We start from the raw sequence: 24,576 nt of genomic DNA, 5'->3' as shown, positions 1-24,576 counted from the left end.
CTGCCTGCCCAAACCTGTCTGGAATTTTTTGATTTCTATAACTGTGTTTCCTTCAACCATTTAGCTCACCTGATTCTGCCCTTTGACTGACTAGATTAAGTAATTACCAGCAGTACAGCAGCTATGGTAGGACAGTGGTTTCTGGAACATGGAATTATGCCAGAAAAGCTTTGGGATCCAGTTCCCAAGCGGAGGGAGTGGAAGCTCACTGCTGCCTGATTTCACAGCAATGACATCAGCTCCGAGCTCCGTGGAAATCCGAAGCCTCTCTCCAGGAGGATGGATCGGTGCTGAGCCTGGAGCAGTCACAGGGCTGCTGAGCACATCAGGTGATCCACACACAAAAGGGAGTTGAGTCTTCCTCCAGCACCCAGAGGAACCACCAGCAGCTATTTATTCTGTATCAGACAAGAGGGGCTTATATCATATATGTCAGTACATGTGTGTGTGTGTGTATATCTATATATATAGATAGATAGAAACACTATTTTGCACATATATAATTATTATGTATAAAATACATAAGTGTCTTGCACACCCGAGTAAGCATCATGTAAAAGAAAGTCTAAGGCTTAACCGCTGGGTTAGTCCATGTCTGTGCAGTACTTTCAAGATAAAAACACTCTGTGTGCTAAGCATTATCATCAAGTCTAAGAAGGATGGACTTGGCTCTAGGAGAGATACTAGAATTACATACACACAAATTAAAACACTTGGATTCTCTCCAGAGCAGATCACTCCGATTTTGTCTTTCTGCTTGTCAGTACACAGCTCCACAAATGTCTGCTTTTTGGAGACATGGGACAGAAATCTGCACAGTCAAGTTCCTAAAGGCAAATAATATCAAAAGTCATTCCTAAATGGCAGAAGATTATCCTCGAAACAAACAAAAAAAAGCAGCCTCACTTTTGTCATGGGATGCTCACACAGCTTAAAAAGTCTCAACTTTCGGCCCATAAAATTTTTTTGACTTTCACAGTGTGACACCAAACCCTTTCAATGAGAAACTTTAGTGAAAGATTTAAAAGGTTCTACCAAAGTATTATATATAAACATTGAATATTTATATAAACATTTATGTGTAGTAACTTCCAAAACGAGATTCACACAAGAAGCAATCAAACTTACAAGTTTCAGGGAAAGTATGGCAGTGTCATGGAAAGCCACAGCAACTGGCTTCTACCAAACACCCAGCTCAGGTCTCCCTCCTCCTATCTGAACAAGCCTCTCTGTATCGTGCTGGCAGTTTCTGGAACAGAGTTTAGTCTTTAATCAAAGTTTATTTTCCTCTTGCAGAACACTGAGTACTCACATATCAAAAGCCTTGACAAAATTCCTAGGGCTTCACATTTTTCTTACTCCTAATGAAAACCAGCCTGGCTGGAGTTGTGAATATTGTCCTTGTTACTGTGATTCCCAAACCTTAGGATATGGGGCTGCTGCTCTGGGTGCCCTCAGGAGCATCAGGGCACCACTGGGCAGCTCCTGTGGCAGGGCAGAGCCCAGCACGTGGAAATCAGAAATCACACCTTTGCTGAAATCGGAAATCAGATCTTGGCTGAAATCAGACCTTTGCTGAAATCAGGAATTGGACCTTTGCACGAATCAGACATCAGACCCTTGCTGAAATCGGACCTTTGCTGAAATCAGACCTCAGACCTTTGCTGACTAAGGCTGGCCAGCTGGGCAGGCAGGGAGCAGGGCTGCAGCAGTGCAGGAACCCTTGGGGACCCAAACTGGCCCTGCCCAACACCTCCAGCTCTCCAAACAACCCCAGCACCTCCAAACCCAGAACCCAGAGCCAGCCTTGGGCTGAGAGCACCACAGGCAGAGCCTGAGCACAAGGAGAGGTGGGCTGACTGAGACAGGAACAGGCTCCAGGAGCGAAGATTCAGGATGGGAAAATGACACCTTAAAGAGAAAGCTTCTTACTGAACACCAACAACTAGAATATCCTTAACTTCATTCCTGTTCCAACAGGGAGCAGTGTTAATCAATTACCTCCCCATGCTTTGCTTTCCCTCTATTCTTCTCAGATACTTTCAATAACTATAGAATATTATATAAAGAGACAGGAGCCCTGCTGAAGCTTATAATTACATCTAAAATAACAATACTGCCTTAAATTTCGAGTTAAAACATCTTAACACACAAAATACGAGTCCAATTTTTAGGTGATAAATACCTTGCATTACAGAACCTTTTAAGCACACTCCCAGCTCTCAAACTGATCACCACACAACACCGAGTGTGGCAGCTGGGAGCAGTTTCAGCCCTTCCAGAACCATGGGAGGACTGCAGGCCTCCACACAGCAGCAACCTCTCCTGAGAAGGAACACTTTTCTGGGAGTAAGAGATCAAAATCCATCACTAGGATTTATTTATCTGTGCCAGGAGCACAAGAGGCTGCTGTGTGCAACTGCCCTGTGGTTTTGTGCATTAATCTGTTCATGAGGAAGATTACATTTAACAGTAGAAAACAGCAATATCTGCACATCCCTCTGCCAACTTTCAGCCTTGTAACTGAACTGCTCAGGCCAGAGCCTCTGGACTGCTCAGAGGAACAGGGGAGCTCATCCTGGAACAGCTCAATATGGATCATAGTTTGTGTGGGAATCACAGAACCATTCGGGCTGGAGAAGACCACAGAGTTAACCTGTGCCTGATCCCCACTGTGTCCCCAGCCCAGAGCATGGAGTGCCACGTCCAGGCCTTCCCCGGACACCGCCAGGGACTGGCTCTCCAAACCTCCCTGGGCACTTCCAAGGCCTGACCCCCCTTTCCATGGGGAAATTCCTCCTGGTGTCCATCCTGAGGCTGTTCCCTCTCCTCCTGTCCCTGTTCCTGGAGCAGAGCCCGACCCCCCGGCTGTCCCCTCCTGGCAGGAGCTGTGCAGAGCCACAAGGGCCCCCTGAGCTCCTTTGCTGCAGGCCGAGCTCCCCCAGCTGCTCCCCGCTGGCCTCTCCAGACCCTCCGAGCCCACGCAGTCCAGCCCTTCCACAGGAGCAGGCTGCCCCAAGCCCCGCTGGGTGACACCCAGCCCTGCCTCTCACACCCCCATCCCAAAGCGGCAGCAAGGGATTATCCCTCCGAGCAAAATGCACCAGGGCAGCTGGCGGGCTGCAGCCCAGACTCCAATTTGTATCACCACAAGTGTTTTGCATGTCTGAACCCCAAGTTTGCGATTCAAGCCCTTACTATGGACAAGCGGGAGCCATCTGTGGCCTAATGAGAATAAAAAGATGCTGAAGTATTTGCAATCACAGCAAAAAGAAATAGTTGCTGAGGCCACAAACCCCAGCTGCAAGAGTTACTGATTAACACTGATTTTCCCAGAAAGGTGTTCACTAGCAAAGAATGTAACAGCTTTTATACATTCTCACATGCAAGAGATATCCAAGTGCTCATGGTACAATTTAAACATGGTTCTCTGTAAAACAGCTTCACTACAGACTCTTTAGTGTTTAAGAGGGAAAGAAATGTGAAGTAAAATCTTCCCCATGCAGTAAGAATGCAGATATCACAGTCTTTCTCCCATATGGATTCTGAACTGTCTAATAAGGAAATTAAAAACGACCCATTAAGCTTTCTTTCTCTGCTTTCAGAGAAACTGGAACAGAAGCAGGGGACTGGCTCCCAACAGCTCCCAGTACTGTTGGGGAAAGGTGAGCATACAGCTTTAGGGTATTTGGCAAGGCAAGAGCAGAAATAAAAGCAATTTATTTCAGGAATGATCACAAGCACTTTCAGCCATAAGAAATCATCCTCCCAGCGGCAGCATCCCCATCACGTGCTCAGTGCTTCCTGCAGGAGACAAATTCCTGCTGCACAGAAGAGAGGAGAATCCTAACATGGAGTGAATGGAGTTTAATCTGTGCTGGCAATTCTCAGGAGTTTTAGCTCGCAGGGAGGAGGTTGTTAATTCAGTTCACTGCCAACTCCAGCAGCCTAGAGCACCATGTACCCCTCTCCCAACTCCACAGTAAAGCTCCCTGTGAAAATGGGAGATTTAACAGGACACACATGTACAAATCTTCCCCCTGTGGAAACTCAACTGCTATAAAGGGAGGCCACGTTTTGTTACATCTCCTGAGAATTCTGTCTCCCAGGGTCCATAACAAAAAACCTCACAAAACCACTCAACTGCCACTGCCACCCTCCTCCCAAACGCCCCACACAGGACACCCTGAACCCTGATCTTTTTCAACTACCAACTGCACCCAGATCCAGAGATTTCCACAAAAGGAATGGGGAAACTAGCAAGTTCAGCTGAACACTCTCCAGGAAATAAAACCTTTGCCAGGACCTTATTAACTTATTTTGACAGGCAACATTTCTTGCATCAAGATCTTTGATTTTATCTCCTAGGAATCAAAGGGATGTCCAGTCTTTATGCCCAAAGTTAAAGCCCAGGTATTTGAAAGAGGTGGTGTTTGAGACCAAGATGACTGACTAGCAGAATTTTTGGGTTTGTTGTGTGTCCCCCAAAAGGACAGAGAACTAGTAGCTCTCTTCCAGACACCAGAGCAGTAACAGAAAGAGGATTAAAAATTGACAGAATTTTAACAGAAGAAATCTTAGTAGAAGAACATGTCTCTAACTGGAGCACATTCCAGTGAATGCAAGAAAGAACTGCAGAGCTGCAGTCTAGATGGTCTTATTTTAAAAAGCACACAACTTCAAAGCACTGAGATATGTTCTGCCATGAAGCAGCACTGAACTTGGCTGGCTTCCCTCCTCTCTCCAAACAGCAACAAAGGAACACTGTTCTTCCCCAGCAGACAGCAAACACTGGCACATATTTTCAGGGAGACACCTGTTAGGGCTGGAGAGCTCAGGGAGTACAGCAGAGGTGGCCACAGTGACCCAGTGAACCTCAGAGAACCACCAGGGCTCCTTCTGATCCCAGCTCTGTCCTGCTCTTCCTCAGCTCAATGCGAACATCTCTACAGACAGCACAGATGCTTCGTGTTCACCAGGGAGGAGTTACAACAGGAAGTTTGGGCACACTCCATAGATAAAGTCTTACCTCCCAGAGCAGCATTTTCCCCTTACTTCCCTAAGGAAAAAAACAAAATGCTGCAAAACCCACTTGGGCTTTGGTCAAGGATTATTTATATTTATTTTACTTTAAAAAATCATATTTGCATGCAAACTATGCCAACTATTCCTGCTAAAGAGCCTGTGAAAGCCTCATCCTTGAAGAGCTGGGGTAATGGGCAATGCTGTTACAACTGCAGCTTGAGACACTGAACAGACACAAGCAATACTTCAATATATCCTCTTCCATTTAGAAGTGTGATAGCAGACACCTTCACAGGCTCCAGTTTGGAAGAAAAAAGGAGAGAGTAAGGCTGATGTGAGGTAAAAAGCAGCAGCTGCTGCTTTTGGAGAAACTTTCTTCCCCAGAGAAACCAGCCCAGACTGATACAGGAGGATCCTGATGTTGACCTTCATAAGACAACAAAGAACTCGTGATTTATGTCCTTTGTTATAAAAATAGAACTTACAACAAAAATAAAAGCTACAAGAAGTCTATTGGACCTTGTGAACAAAGTCATGGACAAACTGGTAACTGTATTCAGTTTAGTTTATTAAGAACAAATTAATTTGCAACCACTTAATTTCATCTAAAGGCTGACTAAAGCAAGGCTTACAGGCCGTTTTCTTACTGACAAGGCACATATTTAAAAGCTCCTTATCTAACAGCTCTCTGCTTTTGCCACTAAGATAAAACACCAGTGGTGCAGAAGCCAGAAACAAGACACCAAGCTATAGGAATTTAACCATATTTAAGTATTTTGCATCCTGCTATCCACATAAAGATATTCTAGAATATCCACATACAATTCTAGAAGAGAGGTTAAACATCTTGTTTCAAAATTTAGAACAACCTCTGGCCAACATGAATGAACTCTACCACAAAGAGCAGATCCTCCTCCTTAGTTTGTATGTTTTCTTCCAAAGCACACAGAAGTGGTTTCAGGAACAGAGTTTTGTGCTGCAAAAAATCTCTCTGTGCAATAAAATTATTGACATGTAGAGGAAGAGCACAGTTGAGTTTGGGCAGGTTATGAAATTCTGCCCTGGCAGGGTGGCACTGGGTGGGCTCTGAGGTCCCTTCCCACCCAAACCCTTCTGTAATTCCATGAAATAAAGCAGGTGGTATTTTTGGTGGTGTGGTTGTACCATGAGAAACTTGTCACACACATTAAGATTTCATATTCAAGCTCTCACAACACGCTTGCTTTTACCTAGTGACCTACACCTCACCTCCTGCTTGCCCTAAAACCTGCTTTAATGAAGTTATATTGAGATTGAATTGAAAAAGAGACTGCAGATTTCCTCCTTGCAGCCAACAAACTAAACCATACCTGTAACTACAGAAATGAGAGCAAGGGCCTCAAACTGCTGGGATCTAAATAAATACAGAGGCTTCTTTAAAATGTTGGTTGTATACCACGCACAGAGTGTGTACATACACACTCCAAAATGCTTTCAAGCCTTTCAAAACTCACTATAAATTAACACAAGTCATTCACAATTCCCTATAGCTTAAAAAAACACAAGCAGCTAAAAAAAGGACTGTATGTCACATGTGAAAGAGAAAACAAAACCATTTTTACTTTAGAACAGTCCGATTCAGCTGCTGTTTGGGAAACATACAGTCAATTACATTTATTTCTGTGACTCGGGATTCCTGCAGCCTGCCTCTCCTCCCAGAGATACCTGAGTTATCCCTTCAGCATTTTCCAGCTTTTTGCTGGTTTGTTACACAGCTTTATGTGGCCACAGTCCTACAAGTCATGTCTGATGATTAACACAATCCTGCAGAAGAGCAGAATGCTGCTGATTCCTTGTAAAAGAGCTCCCCAGAATGCAGTATTAATCTCATTTAGAACAGAAAGATTCAGTATTTCATTCTGCTTTCTACTATGTCAAGGCAGCGAGCAAGAAATCAAAATAATGATTTCAGAGCCACATTGCTGAGTTCACACAGACTGGAATTCCATAACGTGAAAGAATAAACTGCTGTCTTGAGCAATTAAGCAGCATTTTCTGTACACAGAAGTACACCCTCCTTGGGCGTCACTAAACACCACTCTGATTCCAAGCAACTCAGCTGCTCTTAATAAAAAAAATTAAAAAATAAATCCTATTTCTTGCTGGCAAGGTGAGTTACTGGAAGGCTCTTTCCTTGTCAAGGACAATGCGGGTCTGTATCAAGCAGACGTGGCAGGTTTGCCACTGCTCCACGGCTCCTCCCTGTTGTAAGTGCAAACAGGGGAGCTCCTGGCACACCTCCGGGAGCCAGGGCTGGACAGGGAGAGGAGGCAGCCACAGACAGGCTGGGAAAGCCAACCCCAACCCCACGGGCTGGGGAGAGGACACACAGCAGCTGGGGAACCCTGCCCCTGACACCCAGGGGTGCTTTCCCAGCTCTTCTCCATCCCTAAATAAACACCCCTGTGAGGCACCTCTGCAAACCAAGAACCCCAGAGTTGGGGCAGCCCCAGGAACCCCACACAGCACCTCTGTGGGGCTCCTGTCACTGCTGGCACTTTGGGGATGAGACCTTTGGCTCTGCCCCAAAACAGCTGAGACCTCACCCAAGAAAGGTAAATTTAAACCAATGCATCAAACTCCCTGTGGGATGAAAGCAAACACTGCCCTGAGATACCCAACTCCGTGGTCCACAGAGCAGGAGAAAAGAGAGAAGCTCTTCTGCAAGATCTAGAGAAGATCAGAAAGTTCAGGGTACAAGGTAGAAAGAGAAGCCATGGGAACAAAAAGTGCTGAGAAAACACCAAGAATGGAATTATTTTAGGCTATAAAGAAATGGTTATATCTTGATTGTGCCTGTAAGGACACTTAAAAGGGTCTTTATCCCCTCATTTCATCCATATTTTCCAGAGCCAAATCAAAACCACCTCTCTGTACCACCCCCATCCCTCCAGAAGTGATTCATGTCACACACTCTGTTGGCTGCTCCACCAGAAATTTATTTTTCTTGGATAGATTTTCCTCAGCCCTTTCAGTCAGGTTCAGCCAAGACACACTCTCTACTCCAGGACTTTTCACAAGGACTAGATAATGTTTGTTTCATGCCAAGACACAAGGCAGGAGACAGAATAGAAGTGTCTGTAGAGCAGTCAGGACACTTTCTACCTTCTGAGCAAACTCCACTGAAGTTCAAGTGCCACAGTTTGGAGCATCTCTTACTCTAATTTTATTTTCATGCTGTGTGAAGTCTGCCATAAATATCCAGCAATTCTATAAGGAGTTGGGAAGGGAGAAAAGAGAAAGGAATACTGATCTGTTTTTTTAATTTGGACCCTTTGCAACTGACAGTATGTTCTTTAATACTGGGCTCCAATTTGCAAGAATGGATTCTTTTGAAGATAGGATATTTTTAGAAGATGTCTTGATGGGTGCCATTGAAACATCTCATCCAAGAAGCAGAGCTTCCATCATTATCCCAAATCTCCTCAGTCTCTCAAAAAATCAAGACATCAATCTCATCAGGAGGATTTTTTATCGAAGATGTATTCAGGAGGGTTTTCCTGTTCTTTTGGGGGAAGAGGGAGTGGGAGTGAATGGAGCATTACTCACCCTTCAGTCACCACTTTCTAGGATCTGGGCTTTTCTAGAGATGTGAATACTAGACCTTCTTTTTAATTTAGTTTTTTTATTTACAAGCAGAAGCAAAGCACGTCACATTCACATTTCTAAAAGCTGGCACAAGAGCCAAAAAAACTGGACTGGAGCAACTTTCAGTCAAGTAATCCATGAGGAAAGGCAGCAAGTGAGAACAGTTTGGAGTATGGTGTCGTCCAGACCTTAATGCTTGGTAAAACTACGAAGGCTGACACAAAGAAGAGCACAGAGGCTCTCAACGCACGGGACTCGAGAAGATGCTGCAGGCAGCGCTCCGGCCCGGAGCCTCCCGGGGACGCTCCCGTGGCAGGCACCTGAGCCCAGCGCTCCCCGCTCCGGGACAGCGGCCTCCTCCCGAGCACCCAGCCTCACTGCCCCGCAGCACGAGGGAGGCTTCCAAGCACATTCACAAACTCTCAAGCCAAGAGTTTCACAACTAAAGCCAACACAAAAGTCATTGTACCAGGAACAAAGAGCCGTGGCTGCGAGTCCATTACTGCACAGCCTGCAAGAGTCCAGAGGGCCGAGCGGGATCTGCAGCCAAACCATGACACATTTGCACCTCCCCAGATCCACAGGATTCCCGGCTCTGGAAGAGACAGGACTGTTTTTTTCATTAGAGGAGCTGGAACGAGCTGTGGTAAGAACTAGAACTGCGATCAGCCAGTGTTGCTCTGCACTGTCAGCTCCCTTGAAGGGCCAGGGAGTTCATGACTGCTAGAGAGGGTGGGATGTTTCCATCTAAATAAGAAAAAAAAGAACCTTGGTAAAAGGGAAAACGTCCCTCTGAAATTATCATACAATCTTGGGCAATAAATGCAGCTTTAGAAGTGACACTACCCAGCTCTGAGCTAACAGGCAATTACAGTGACTGGAAAAGAGATTTTTGCATGGATTTCTACATTCTCCAAGACCTCCCTGAGAAGGAAGACAACACTCTCCCATCAGCTCTCTGCCCCGGTGTGGGTCAAAAACCGATCAGGGGTTCAATGGAGATGATTAATCCTGGAGGGAGCCGGGTAGCTGCTGCTCTCTCTGTGGCAGGGAGGAGAAGGAGGGGAACTACCTGTCTCCTTTCTGAGACAGCAGCATGAGCCACAGCTAAGGACATAATCACAAATTCTCAGAACCCCCTTCATCCCACCAAGCATCAGCTAAATAAATAAACCAAGATGCTTTTGAACAAGCTACTCTCAGAAATGAAGTGAAACACAGGGGAGCTCCATTACTTCAATTAATCCTCCCATTTGTACCAGGTCAGCAGTTCCCAAGGGCATCCCACTATTCCTCATCCAACAAAATCCCCAATCGCTGGGCAATGAGCATCCAACTCGCTCTAAAACTCCAGCAGAGCTCTGTAGGACCCAACAGTAGAAATAGAAAAGAAGGGAAAAAAGAAGAAAGGCTTCTCCAGATATACTTTCTTGAAAATTTTGGCTGCAGTCTCTCAAAAAGGAAAATTACACAGTTTTACAGAATCACAGAATGGTTTGGGCTGGGAAGGACCTTAAAGCCCATCCAGTGCCACCTCTTGCCCTGGGCAGGGACACCTTCCACTGTCCCAGACTGCTCCAAGTCCCATCCAGCCTGGCCTGGGACACTGCCAGGGATCCAGGGGCAGCCACAGCTGCTCTGGGCAGCAAAGTTTTCTCTCATGCCTAATAAATTTAAGTAAAACCAGTTTTATTTTCGCCCAGTATGACAACTGCAGCAAGCCCAGAAAAGGAAGATCACTTTATGTACTAGTCTGACTAGTTGAAAAATTCAAACACCTACATCAGAGAGGAAAAAAAAATGCTACCAGAAAGCTCCAAAAGGAGGAGGGGGAGAAAACTTCAATTATATAAGGCAAAGATTGAAAGTAGCCAAGTGCTCTGCATGCAGATGGTTGTTAACAAGCAGACAAGAAGTAGATGAAAGGGATTTTGAGGAATGCCACAGCATCAGAGGAAAACAATAGAGGATTCCTCCAGCAGATTCACCCAGTAACACTCGGCTCCAGAACAGACCCTCATTAGTGGGGACCACCTCGTTAGTCTGTGAGGGGCTGCAGAGGTTCCCTCCCTGCTGGAGTCCTGTAGGCATCGCTTGTCCCAAGCATCACAGCTAAAAGCAGCTGGGAATTTACAACCAGGATCTTCTCAGACGTGACAACAACAAACAAAACACCCACAGAGCATCTTTTTCCATTTTGGGAACGAAACAGCACCAGGTGGGATTGTTGGGGTGTCTGTGCAAAGCCAGGAGTTGGACTGGGTGATCCTTGTGGTCTCCTCCAACTTCAGATATTCTGCGATAATTTTCACTAGTTCTTCATAAAGCCACTGAGACACTCAATCAAGTAATTTTTCCTTTAAGTTTTGAGAGAGAAGCACCTTGTCCTGGCACACAAATTCACTGCTCAAGCACAAGAAAACAGGGCCCAATAACCAACCTGATCTGCAGAGCAGCTAATCTGATCAGGGCTTACCTGTACCCAGCCTGAAGGGCGTTTGGTTTCAGTTTAACATAACCAAAGCGTGACTGGTACAGAGAGAAAAGGGGGAAAAACAAAGGCAGAGCTCTGCCACTGACAACTAGGATGGGTCATGAAATTTTCTCTCCTCAGAGGATACCATTTTGACATAAATACTATCTCACCAAGTAGCGTGCAGGAGACTTAGCTGCAAAAAGAAATAGAACTCTTTCCATTAAAAAGAGGTGGCCATGAATACTCGAGGAGGGGCACTGGGGCAGGTCTGACAAGTGAAAGATTCACACAAAAGAGTGAACCAGCACAGAACCTCTGTAACTGGAGACAGATGTAATTCCAGCTTGTTAGGAGAAGAATTTAAAATGCAGGAAAAAGGCAGCCAAGAAAGAAAAACCAGGAGTTACATACTTCATAAGCCAGGTTAACATCTAATACACAAAACAATGTCAATCAGAGCCTTCAGGTAAGACTTTTTACAAGTATTACTTATTAAAAGTAGGCTTAAATAACTAAGAGTTAAGCTGGTTTGGGCTTCCTGCCCATTTCCAGAGGCAGGGAGAGGGGGATGGTAGGGGGGAGAGAGCGAGGGCTGAATATGGAAAGCTGTCTTTAGGCACAATATGAATCACCACACTGAGGAATTTTCTTTAAGTGGCTGGCTACTACTCAAGCAAATTTATTTTATTTAAAATGGGATGATTTTGACCAGTATATGCACAACGAACCTTGGAGAAGTCATTACACGACACTCAGCTGTGTCTATTACAATGAAAAATACTTGAAAATTAATTTGTATCAATTTAATCCACCCTGACGTAGCAAAAGTGGTTAATGCCTTGGGAGATTTCCTAATGTGCTTAGTTTCTTAACATTATTTTCTGTTGTCTCAGTATAAACAGCACCTTGCCTTTGACTTTCAGAAATCTCTGCTAATGGCAGGAGAGCTACCTAGGACATGAAAGGAGCACAGAGAGAATAATTTTCTTGTTTTAGCCTGAGACAGTAAAAGCCAACACCACAAAATGTTGCATACATGGAGCAAGAGCCCTGCAAGTGTTCTGCATTCAAAATGCAGATCTACAGAAGGCTGATTGTCTCATTTTTTTGAAGTAGCCAGCACGGGAATAGCAGAAGTCACATGGAGAAGGGCTCCAATTCACACAAAAATAGGCAGATTTAGCTGCTGCGATTTTTATTCATGCCACTGTCCCAGCCTAGGAATAGCAACGGCTGCTGAACAGAAATGTTCTCCCCCTGGCCACTGGTTTGTGGGACTCCAGTGGAGAAAAAAGTCACCAGGAGCAGGAAGAGGCAGCACCTCCTCCCAGCGCAGCACGGGGAGCAGAGCTCAGCTGTGCCGGAGCAGGGCCAGGATCTGAGCACTGCAGCACCTCCCAGGCGCTGTGCCCTGCTCCTCTCTGCTCTCTGCTCCTGCCCAGGCTGCGGCACGGCACAGCGGGCACAGGCTGCCCGCTCTGAGCGGGCACAGGCTGGCCAGGCCGCTCTGCTGTGCTCCAGCCTCCCATGAGCTCCATCCAGGCACTAGGGGACTTTTACTGCCCTGCACTGCCCCAAGGCACACAGCTGGATGGAAACAAGGCCTGGCAGCACAGCTGCTGACCCACAACCGTATTTATGTATTCCACATATACCCACATACTTCATGTGCGCACACAAATACACCCCACCAAACCTTTTGTCTCCAGGAATCCATTTTTTTTTTTATTTCTGTCTATGGCACCTACAAAAAACCTCTGTGGTTCCCTCTCACGAGTGGAATGGATTTGCTAATGCAACACCACCAGCCCTGGAACAGCCATAGCTCAGCACTGGGTATTAAAGGGGAGCCACCAGGGAATTCAGGAAATGCAGACTGAGCCTATGAGATGCCTCAAAGGCTTCTAAATGAAGACATCCAATTTTATCTCAACTAAGCCTAGAGCCCGCCATGAATGCCAGTGGGTAACAGCTCCAAATCTTTAACATCATGGAAAGAGATGAAGCTCCAACTGCAGACGGGCTGGGATGAGAAGCACTTTGGAGATAAAATGTTCTTTACCTGGACCAGGAGAATGAGCAGCAGCAGATATTCCCAGGCTTCACCTACAGCACCAGAGAGGAAAGACTTTGTGGCAAACATTCCCCAGATGGCTGAAGCTCTCTTATTCTCCTGTTTGCTGGCCAAGACCAGTTCAATCTACGGATGGCTGCTCACTCCAGGCACTACATCAAACCCTTCCCTCTGCCTCCCATCATACACATTTCCCTCCAATTCACACTGCTTCCCATTAATATTTGAAAGTCCTCTCTTACACAAATAAAATTCTTGCAACATTTCTTACAACATCCTTATGTGTTACTATGGAAACTGCGAAAATGTCACAAAATACAAAAGCCTAGAGCTCTGCTGCATGAGGAGAACCCTGATCATCCTTAGTTCCCTCTTTGGATAATTTGATGATCAAATATTTTGGGCCTAATATAAAAAAAAGTCACTATTATAGTGGTGGTGGGGTTTTGTTTTTTCTTTTTTGGCATTGCTTTAAATTACTGAATATTTCATTAAGCCAGCAGCCAAATGAAGCCACTTTTCACAAATCCACCCTGTAAGGAGACACTTCTGAGGCAGTAAAATGACATTTAAAACCCTCTGGAATTCCAATCTCAGCAGAGCGGCTGGGGCTGCCCCTGCATCCCTGGCAGTGTCCCAGGCCAGGCTGGACAGGGCTTGGAGCAGCCTGGGACAGTGGAAGGTGTCCCTGCCATGGCAGGGTGGCACTGGATGAGCTTTAAGGTCCTTTCCCACCTAAACATTCTGTGAGTGCCCAGATTTAACAGACAGCAGCTCCACCTCCTTCAAACAGAGGCTCTTCGAGAGGCGCGGAGCTGTGGAGAGCGCCCTGTGCTCATTCATAAGGCAGCAGGAACTAAAGCGCCGCAGCAGCCGGCGCGGCACGGGATGTGCCAGCCGAGCTGTGCCACCACTATCGCAGGGAACATCTCGTTTTGCAGCTGACACATCGTGGTCGCACAGGAGCGTCGGGAGGGAGAACAGCCATCTGCCAGGAGCTCACCTCACTAACCCGACAGCTCCGGGTCACCACGGCGGCCCCAAACACACCCAGGGCTGCCCTCCCTGCCTGGCACAGCCAGGACAGTGCTGGCACACAGCGGGCACGCTCTGGCACACGGGGGGCACACTGGGGGACATGCTCTGGCATAGAAGGGGACACGCTCTGGCACACGGGGCTCAGGCTGGTTTGGGGAGGAGCAGGAAAAGGGAAAACACCCTCCACGTGACCAATTTGCCACAGAATTTTTGAGCCAGTAACAAAAGCAGTGAACAGAAAGTCTCAACAGCACAAGACTCTGACTGTCCCCCGTTAAACATTCTTCACCAACACACCATGCCCCTCACTGCTGATGCAATGCAATGAAACAGCACATTTTACAGGAAAATCCCAGGCATCTTTAGCAAATCCCTAACTCGGCATGCCTGTGCCAGGTACCCTTCCCATAAATAGCTTGTTCAGTGCTGAGGTCAAACCTGGAGCAGGCATTCCAGAAAGTAACCTTATCCCAGGGAAGGTCAGAGGGGGGTGAAAAGAAATAGGACAGAAAAAAAAGAAAAGGTAAAGAAAAGAAGGAGCTGGATCTTACTTAAGCAAACCATTCCAGTACTTCAAGTGAAAGCAAATCTTTCAAATGCAGAGAGCCACAATCAGAGACAACTCCAAATGCACTGGAGAGTTGAATCAGTCCCAGTTGGCTCCAGAGATGAGAAGGGCAATTGCAACAAATCCAACGGCAATTCAAGCTTCTCTTCCCACTTCCCATCTGAATTCCTAGTCAATGCACAGGCCCTCACCTATTTATATTTTTAAGTCCTTCCTTTCATTTCAAAACCCATCAAATAAAACCTAAGTCAATTTTTTAAATTCTCTCCTACCTAAAGTGTTTTATCTGAGGACGGCCCAGCAAAGACACTGAGCTCTCCAAGCCTTTGAAACGAGACACTTGCAAAACGCCCCATATCCAGGGCGTGCCCAAAACATACTCCGTGGAAAAATCTCTTGGGGTAGTGCCAGTTTAGCAAGAAAAGCATTTTCCCCCAGCTGGAAGTCTGGCACTGCTGATCGAGTGGAACCAGAACGGATATGCAGGAGACAACAGAAGAGGGGGGGAAGCCACGTCACTGCAGAATGAAACCCCAGATCTTTGAGGAAGACACCTGGGAGTACCTTTACAATCTCTTCCTTAAGGAATTCCATGTTCACCCTTGTTCCACTCGTAATCTCAGCCATACAGTCATTTGTTGCCTTCTGTCAGCACCAGCATGAATAAAAATGCAGCTCTGAGCTGGGTCAGCTTGCAGATGCTGGTGTAACACAGTGTAAAAATCCTTCCCCCATCCCCATCCGCCACAGAGGTATATTAGACTTCAATATTGGAGATTAGCTCTAAACAGGACCCCTTTCCCTCACTCAAACACTGACTTCAATTTCAGAGGAGACTGCAGCAAAGCAGATAAGTACCACCCTGGGTTTTTAACAGCAGTTCACATTCACAAACTTCTAAAATTTTTTTCTGCTGCTTCAGATGTTGTGACAGGCTTTTTCCAATGAAAAGTAAAGTAAATATTTATATAACCCTATTCACAGTGTCACCCACAACTCCTAGAAAATCTGAACTACAGCCTGTTCTTACTCGCTGCCCCACTGAGTAAGGGCCACAGAGACAAAGAGCAGCTTATTGGCAGTACCAGACACCAAATCATTCCCAGTCCTCTGCATTATCTTCCCTACACCAGGCCAGCCCAGCCTGACAAACAGGGAGAGAAGACCTTGCTCTGAACAGAACAACCCAAAACGCTGCAGGGGCACTAAAGGCATGTGCCAGACAAATGCTTTGTCTGCATGCAACGCCCCACACGCCAAATTCAAACTCCACACAGCACCGATCCAAGTGCTACTCCTCTCACGTGTGACCCAACTCTGAGCGCTGCTTCACAGAATCCCAGATTGCTCTGGGGTGGAAGGGGCTTTCAGCCTCGAGGGGTAAATTTAAACCAAAGCACCAAACTCCCTCTCAGATGGAAGACAACCACGCTGCCTTATCTGAGGGCTGTGGATGGCCACCAACCCACACCAAACCTCCCTGCCATCCTCCAGCAAGACCTGTGCGAGGATCAAGCTTCTAATAAAAGTCAGAAATAACTTATCAGACACCCATAATATCTATAAAGTGTACTAGGACCAGCATCTCTTTGAGAAATAACTGACTATTCTCGTTTGCCCTCTTTCCTTAAAAGCAAGAGGGACTTGGAGTGTCCTACTTACTTCAGATACCTGATTAAGCATTTTTGAACAATCAGCTGCTCTATTGTTCTGCTTTCAAATGCCAAGCAAGAACACTTCAGGATTTGCTCTCTCTTTCTGAAAGAGCTTACAGGACTTCTCTCCTGACCAACACATCAATGCTGAGACTAACAACTCAGATAACACATAAGCAAGTTCTCATAAACAGCTAAAAAATATGGTTAAGCACCTTGCTGACATCAATACCTACAAGCACAGCTAAAACTCAACAAAAAACACCCTCTAAAATGTCAAGTAGGTGACTGCAAAAGTGATAAAGAGTAAGAGACAAAGTTTTAGGATTGTTCTGCACAAATCATTTAGTGAAATATGTTTGTGACCAGTAGGAAAAGTTTCCTTAGTCCCCATGGTGTGGGATTTGATTTCTGAATTACACGTGCGATCTGCCATCTGAGCCACAGTTCCATGAAGTCATGGATTTGACAAATATTATTTAATGGGCCTTGAGATACAGGCTTCATGATCATGTTCTCACTTGAAAAACATAAGGGAAAAAAATGAGAATCTCTAAATCCCATTTCTCAGTCAGCTAATGCACCAACTGTGGCCACTCCTCAAGCAACCTCCCACCCAAGTGCCCCATGCATTCATCTCCAACAGGACTTGGAAATCAGTGCTGGGAAAAGCAGCTGTGCGAAATCTTAATTACTACTCCAAGCCCAGCAACTCAGAACTCCCAGCAGCACAATGTGACACAGTGCAGGGAGGAGACAACACACACAGGCTGTGAAATGATTCAATACAACACCAAAGTGCAGAAGTGCTGGGCTTTCCCTTCAGTAAATGGGAATAATTAAAGTGTGCTCAGGCATCGTGGCCATAGGCATTTTAACAACCACAACTGCATACTGTAGGGACTCTCTGACCCTTGGAAAGGTTCTGTGGGAAGCCAGCGTTGTGAGAAGTTGGTCACTAGGAACTTCAGTTCCCTCTCAGCAGCTCAATGCAACTGCCAACCAAACAGTGACTTTCCAGATAAGAAAACCTGAGCTAAAAGATAAGTCCCAGTTAAATATTTGGTTTCATTACCTTTTCAGAAAATTTTTCCATGGTACAGAACCCTAAATCACCTACCACTCACCAGCTCATGTCTACATTACTGCATAGCATAGCTCACCAACTAGCCAAAAATAATTAACAAATTCTGTCTGCAGGCAAATCCAACACAACCAAAGAAACCACCATTCTGAGAAGAGCTACAGTAACGCTACAATAAAGATGCACAAGCCACATGAAGTATTTCCTATTTGTATATATTAGCACAGGGACACAGAAACAACAGGACTTTGGTGACTTTCTAAACCGTCCCTCAGCCACACAAACGATTTCAGCCAGCAGCCCTCCAGCACTGGGATGAATTCCATGCCCTTCTCTGAACCACATTTCACAAGCAGTTCCTGATCCCAGCATGCTGACAGCAACATAAAACCATGGAATGGTTTGGGTTGGAAGGGACCTTACAGCTCATCCAGTTCCACCCTGCCACGGCAGGGACACCTTCCACTCTCCCAGGCTGCTCCAAGCCCCATCCAGCCTGGCCTTGGGCATTTCCAGGGACCCAGGAGCAGCCAGAGCTGCTCTGGGCACCTTGTGCCAGGGCCTGCCCACCCCCAAAGGGCACCTGGGCCCTTTCACAGCTGCACAGGTTTCTCAGGTGCTGCTGCCTCCAGTCACACCCAGCCAAGGAAGTTTGGATTCTCCACAGGGGAGACTCCCACCTGCCTTCCTCACCTCCTAGCAAAGGCAAAGCTGCTCTCTCCTGATCCTCACCCTGCGCTGCTCATACCTGTAGAGAATCTCAGCTGAGAAGCAGGCCTGTGCATTGCTAACCTGGCAGCAGACCCAATCCAACACGGTGGTCCTTGATGCACACAAAGCAAAGGACTCAGCACAACCCAACCCCGCCTGCACACACCTGCCTTCCCCATCAGCAGCCTGAGAACAAGGAGCACCTTGTTAAACCAAGCCCATGGCTGGCAGGCCTTCCCAAAGGTGTAACAACTCCCTCTCTGCTTTGTTTATGCATTACACGATGGCCTGGTTATGCACCTGAATCACAGCACCTTGCCGGGCAGCAGCTCTGGGAGTGCTTTAAAAGGACCTACCAAGCTCTGATACATCCCCAACACTACTGGAATGAAGAATTTCTCAGGGAGATGGTGCTCCTTAGCAGAGAACAGGCAGCTCAGAATAGTACAAATACTTCAAAGTCTGTCCTTGACCAGATACTGGTTCTGGAATGCCACCACACCAGAAAAACACAAAGGTCAGCTCTTATCTAAGCATGATGTAAACATGTCTTAGTCTCTTTTGGGTGCTCCTGCTTGAATCTCCAAGGTGGCCAGTGACATGGCCACTCAGGGCCAGCAGGCTCTGAGATGCTGTTACTGGCACAACTCTCACTAAAGGTCTAGAAGCAAACAGCAGATTTTCCGGGGGGGGAAAGCAGGGACATCCAGAAGCAATGCAGAACCAAGGGATGGTGACCAAGCAATGAGAAGTGTACAGAATCACAGAATTGCTGAGGTTGGAAGGGACCTCTGGAGATCACCCAAGACAGGGTCCCCTAAAGCAGGTTACACAGGAACACATCCAGGTGAGTTTGGATTGTCTCCATTATACACTCAGATATTCTGTCTCACTATCAAAGTTAAAATAATCAGAGTTCATGTCTTCCTTCTAAAGAAGTAAATTCAGAAAGACAAAAAATCCAACCCTCCTTGAGCAGGCTCTGCACTCACACTAATGTAGAACAACAATTTCGTACCATCAGCTGGCCCAAGGCAGCTTCCCAGCGGAAAACTCGGCTCTTCCCTTCCTGCCTACTAGCACTGCTGGACAAGAACGGTATTTAGATGTGCTCAGAAGCTTGTACCAGCTCCCAGGGTTGACTTGAGGAGCTCCACTAACAAGCAGCAACACGCACTGAGCCCCGGCTGTGCCACAGCACCCATCCAACAGGCCAGTCAGCGCCGCCACGGCTCATTACTGAATACCCGCAGGCACCAACTTTACACGGGGCTTGGTGGGCCTGGCCGAGATGCCAGTGTGCATACACACCAGCTTCTGAACCCAGAGACAATAGAGGGATCAGCCTTTTTATTAGCTTTTGAACCTTTGGCTTTTTAAGAGTATCCTGAGAACGTGAAGGCATGACTAACGCAAAGGGCGGAAAAGTCGGCAAAGAATTTCACACACCGTGTCTCTGAATGCCGCACTTCCTCTTGGGATTCAGAGGCGTGGCAAAAAATTTCGCTTTGCTAGACAACACGTGAAGCCATGAAACCCACAATATGGGAAATTTAATATTATTTTGGACAGATTTTTAATCAAATGTCTCCTCCAATAACTACAAGACTTAGAAATACAATTCTACTACTAATCCCAACAGTAAGTTTGTGGATGCTATAAAACAGGGATAAAGTTACTAAACTCCTCTTTCTAACAGCACAAGAACCCCTTTATGTCCACCCAGGAGAGATCACATGACCAGCTAGCTACCAGCTTTACACTGGGAGAAACCCAATCTCAAGCCACCTTTACAACTTCATGTGCAGAAATTCATCCTGAGCCACCATCCCAAAACATAATGTGACATTTAACTGGAATCTGGTCTTCAAAAGCTGTGACATCTGGTTATCATCACTCACTCGTGAGCATCTTCTCGGAGGATGCTGAAGTTACCAAGTACCCACTGTTCACATCCACCCAGCTCAGTAAAATCTGTGTCACACAGCCCTCGACCAGTCACTAACACAGTCCAGACAACAGGTAGCCAAATCCATACAGTGATTTCTCCAGAGAGATCTGAAGAATCCCAGGCCAGTGCAGGAATGCAGAAGTCCTGGTGATTATTTCCAGCCTGGATGGGAAAGACATTGGCATTCCAGCCAGGACCCCTGTGGCCCTGCAGGGACCTTTTTGTCGACCATAGTGATACTTCACAGACTGAGGTTCAAGACACCCATCAGGGGAGAAGAGACCATCTACTGATGCATTCAAGATTTCACACAGACTAGACAGAGAATATGACCTTTCAAGAGATTTTTACAAAATACTGTGGTATGCACTCTCAGGGAAAATTCTGTGTTTGGAACAAAAATTTTCCTTCTTCCCTGACCTGTCTCAAGACCTTTTGCCTTGAGAAGGATCTTCCTCCTCCACACACAAACTGACACCTAATACTTATGCAAACAGCATCCAGTTAACAACATAATTATGAAGCTGTTGTCATAATTTAATGCAACTCACAGACAAGAAGAAAATTCCCAGCAGTAATTTCCCAGATTCAAGAAGAAAACACACTCGTTTCACACTTCTGCTGGCACTTGAACCAAATCCTTTCCGAGTACTTTTTTCCAGGCAGTCCATTTAACAAATAAAGTAATTCCCCAATCATAAATATGCTGTCACCTACACAGATTCAGACTGGCCTTACTTTACACAACAGGCTTATTACAAATATTCCCACTGTAAAACAACAAGCATTTCCTTTCAGGAGAAAGGACCAAAGCATCTTGGAGGGAACTGCTAATGGCATTCCAGGTTTGTATCTGCAGCTCACACTACTCCAGCCAGCCATTATTTCCACAACTTGCTGCTCCAAAACCACCAAAGATTATTTCCAGTAAGCATGAGGAATTTTATCTTCAGCGCTGTACATGCTGCAAACCACACCACACTACTTTTAACAATTCTTTGACCTAAGACCGTCCAAAATTTAGTGTTCCTACAAAAACCGTATTTCTATCTGCCACCTTCCACCTTGCTCCCCACCACCAAAAGGAAACAAGTGAGTGCTACTTACAGTGGTACGTGGGGTTGTTCTGGGTCTGCTTTGGTCAGTTCCTCTTCTTCAACGTCCGACTCTCCCCCCGAGCTGCTGTCAGTGACATCCGAGTCAAAGGCCTGCTCGCTGCATCTCAAATTGGCCATGCCACTGGCCGTGAATCTCTCCAGTTCCTCTGATATTGAATCACTCTTCAGGAAGTTGCTCAGGCCTTCTGAAGTAGCTGTCTCGCTCGCAGCTTTCCTCAAGGCTGCTTCTGCTTTTCTGGTCAACATCAGCTGGCTCCGATGCCTCAGGGGGTCCAAGGCTGGAAGCTTGCTCAGCGTTTTCTCCAAGAAGCCGCCCAACTGCTGCTGGATGTGTCTCTCCACCTGCTTCGCCTGCACCACCTGCAAGCGCTTCTGCAGCCGCCGGGCTCGGCTCTCGATGTCTGCCTGACGCCGCAGCAGGGCCCTCGTCCTCATCTCGGAGTCCAGAGCGCTGTGGTGACCAGCCAGCACAGAAGGTTTCTGCTCCTCCAGCTTACCGCTGCCCAGGTCGGAGCGGCTCGCGACCCCGGGCACCCGCGTGTCCCCAGCGCCGCCCTCGAGCACCCACTGCTGCTCTGCGGAGTGAAGGGAGGATTTATTTGCAGTGCTATTATTGCTAAAGGGAGCTGCGTGCTCTGCATCAAGGCTTCTATGTGGAAGAGTGCAATTGGTCAACCCGGTCTTCAAGTCCCCCAATTCAGAACCTCCTGTATTATAGTCAACAGTCTGGAGGGCAGCAGAAGGAGAAGCACACTTCCCACCATTCAGAGAACTAGAGTTTTCATGGTCTGAATTGGTACTTTTGGCCAATTTCTTGGCCAAGCCATTCACAGGCGCTTGTGGGAGAGGTGGCTGGCTATTAGTACTCATTGTTTTTAGATTCTCCAAAGTGAATTCCAACACTGGTTGCCTCCCCAACAGATCACTTGTTTTCAAAAAGGACTGAGACAAGAGAGGGTGAGATTTAAGGACTGTCTGCTTGTTGAATACTCCTTGCAGCTTCAGAGGCTCTTTTGAAGAGACAGATGTTACATCTGAGCAGAGATAAGAGGCCACTAGCGGCTGCAGCTTGCCCAGCTCTTCCTTCGTGGCGTTGTTTCGGAAATCTAGACTGGGATCCTCCGGAGCAATGGCTTTCCTTTTGGTGCCGTTGGCAGCCAGGAGGATGTTGTTGGCGTTGCCGTTGCTCTCGGCACTGCCAGGCGACAAGGTGGAGGACGGGGGAGCCAGCTTGAATCGGATGTGGTGAGCTTCGGCTGCTGCGTCAGTGAGAGCGGGCGCCATCGCAGCCATTCAGCACAGAGACACGGGAAGTCCAGCCTCTCCCGCTGCCGAGGCCAGCTCCACTGCCTCCCACTGCCGCTCCCGAGGGCAGCCTGCACAGGGAAGGCAAAGACACAGTCAGGCGCTGCACTTGGAGGAAGTAAATCAAACACTTTGCACAAGGGCAGCGAGGTGCGGACGCGACGCTTGCGCTTGGCCACGCTGAGCGCGGCCTCCTGCCCCCGGGAGCCCCAGCAGAGCCAGGCGGGCACCAGGGAACCGAAACAGGACACACGACCCTCCAAACCCCAGCATCTCCCACAGTTAGTGCCTGCCTGTAACTGCTGCTCCCCATCTTTCGGTTTATCCATGAGCGCACCAGGCCTCCGAGAAAGCTCCAGCACTGGATGCTCCTATTCTTCAATGCCAGCAGCTCACCAACTTCATCATTAAAATCCCTGAGCTACACCTATGAAACAGTTTTCAATGCTTCTACTGCCAGCTCAGGGGGTCTTAAAAATGACAGATTTGACTATAACATGTAACACAGACAGGGCTTGAGGGGAACAATCTCCATATGCTTAAACTCCCAGAGGCTGAAGAAACCCCACTGCTTCCCTGAAACCTGGATTTCAAGAAAGTTGCTTCTCTGGTGTATATGAAACCTGCTTTCCCAGAAGTACATTTCCGAATGAGCCAGGTGATTTCCAGTGTTAGCAATTCCCATTTCTCTTTCAAGAGCATGGATAAAGATTAACCCACACATGCACGGAGGAGTTCTACACTGACTGTCAGCGTAAGCCTGGGTTTAATTCAACTACAGCAAACAAATTACAAGAAATAACTAAAGACTCTTTGTTTCTCTACATTGCAGCCTCTTCCCATCCACGTTCAGGTCTCTGATCATTCAGCCACTTTCCTTACCACTAAAAGTGTCAGTGTTTTTAAATGTCTTTTTAAATTACATTCAAATAACCCACAGAACTGGCTGTGCTGCTAGTGAAACAGTTACTTGATTTTCCTTGTACTGCTGAAGTTATTTAGCATCTTCATAAGATATTTCACGTCAACTTAATAATAAAAGAAAAGTTGTCCTGATCTCTTCCCTGATATGCCAATTCTCTAATTTCACATAAATTTGCATAAGCTTGTTGTAGCTGTTCATTAACACACTCCAATGACCAAATTAATGCACCACTTTACAGGAAAAGCAAGGACTATCTGAAGTTTTAATATGTTTAACATAGAAAATTCCACAGCCAGTTTTGTTTCTGGGCTCATCCAGTTGCTCCCAACATCAGATTCAGATGCTTCTCTGTAACAGGGACCAGAAAGACATCAAAGATGAAAATCAAAGTACTAAGAACCTAAATTTTTGTGAAGTCAGAGAGGAGGAGGTAGAGAAACAAACCCACATTCCTATGGAGGGAAGGCTCAAGATTATTTGCTCTGTGTGGTTTCTGGTGAGTACATACATTGGTCAAGTGTCCAGCCCCTTACCTAGTCCAAAATACAAACCCCCTGCAGTGCTAGAATCCCAGAATTATTTGGGTTGGAAGGCACCCTAAAGCTCATCCTGTTCCACCCCCACTCCCCTGCTGCCCACCCTGGGGACCAGCACAGGGCAGGGGTGTTTCTGGGATCAGTCGTGTCCCATGTCCTTCTCCCCAGGCTGCTCTCCATCTGTTCATCCTCCAGCCCGCGCTGGTCCGAGGGCTGTCCCCACTCAGCAACAGCACCCTGCTGGCTGAGTGTCCTTCTAACTCGCTCTCCATAAAATCCAGTTAGGTGACACACACGGAGGAGACAGGGAAGGAAGAACACACCCCCAGAGGAACTGACTTCAAAAAGCTGCTGCAGCAGAAATATCGAGATGCAGGAGGTGGGTTCAGGCTTCCCAAGTCCCTGACTCACAGAACTTAGGGGACTCTGTCATTGACTTTATCCTTACTAAAAACGGATCTGCATGGCTGAAAGTTTAGGCCA

The 24,576-nt window shown here is 46.7% G+C and overlaps 1 protein-coding gene across 7 annotated transcripts in view; it reads right to left on the bottom strand.

Moving 5' to 3' along the window:
• The window catches only part of KANSL1 (KAT8 regulatory NSL complex subunit 1), a 73,758-nt gene that overhangs the window by 35,965 nt on the left and 13,217 nt on the right, over window positions 1-24,576 (bottom strand). For all 7 annotated transcript variants that reach the window (XM_085561629.1, XM_085561630.1, XM_077788353.2 and 4 more), the window contains one exon: window positions 21,317-22,703. In XM_085561629.1, coding sequence (XP_085417755.1) covers window positions 21,317-22,620 — 1,304 coding nt within the window. In that variant the 5' untranslated portion in view covers window positions 22,621-22,703. The remainder of the gene's footprint in view (window positions 1-21,316; window positions 22,704-24,576) is intronic.

The sequence above is a fragment of the Lonchura striata genome, chromosome 27 (genome assembly GCF_050655825.1).
Source record: "Lonchura striata isolate lonStrDom1 chromosome 27, ASM5065582v1, whole genome shotgun sequence".
NCBI classification, from domain to species: domain Eukaryota; kingdom Metazoa; phylum Chordata; class Aves; order Passeriformes; family Estrildidae; genus Lonchura; species Lonchura striata.
Note: the sequence above shows the minus strand (reverse complement) of the source record. Positions and strands in the feature narration are given on the sequence as shown.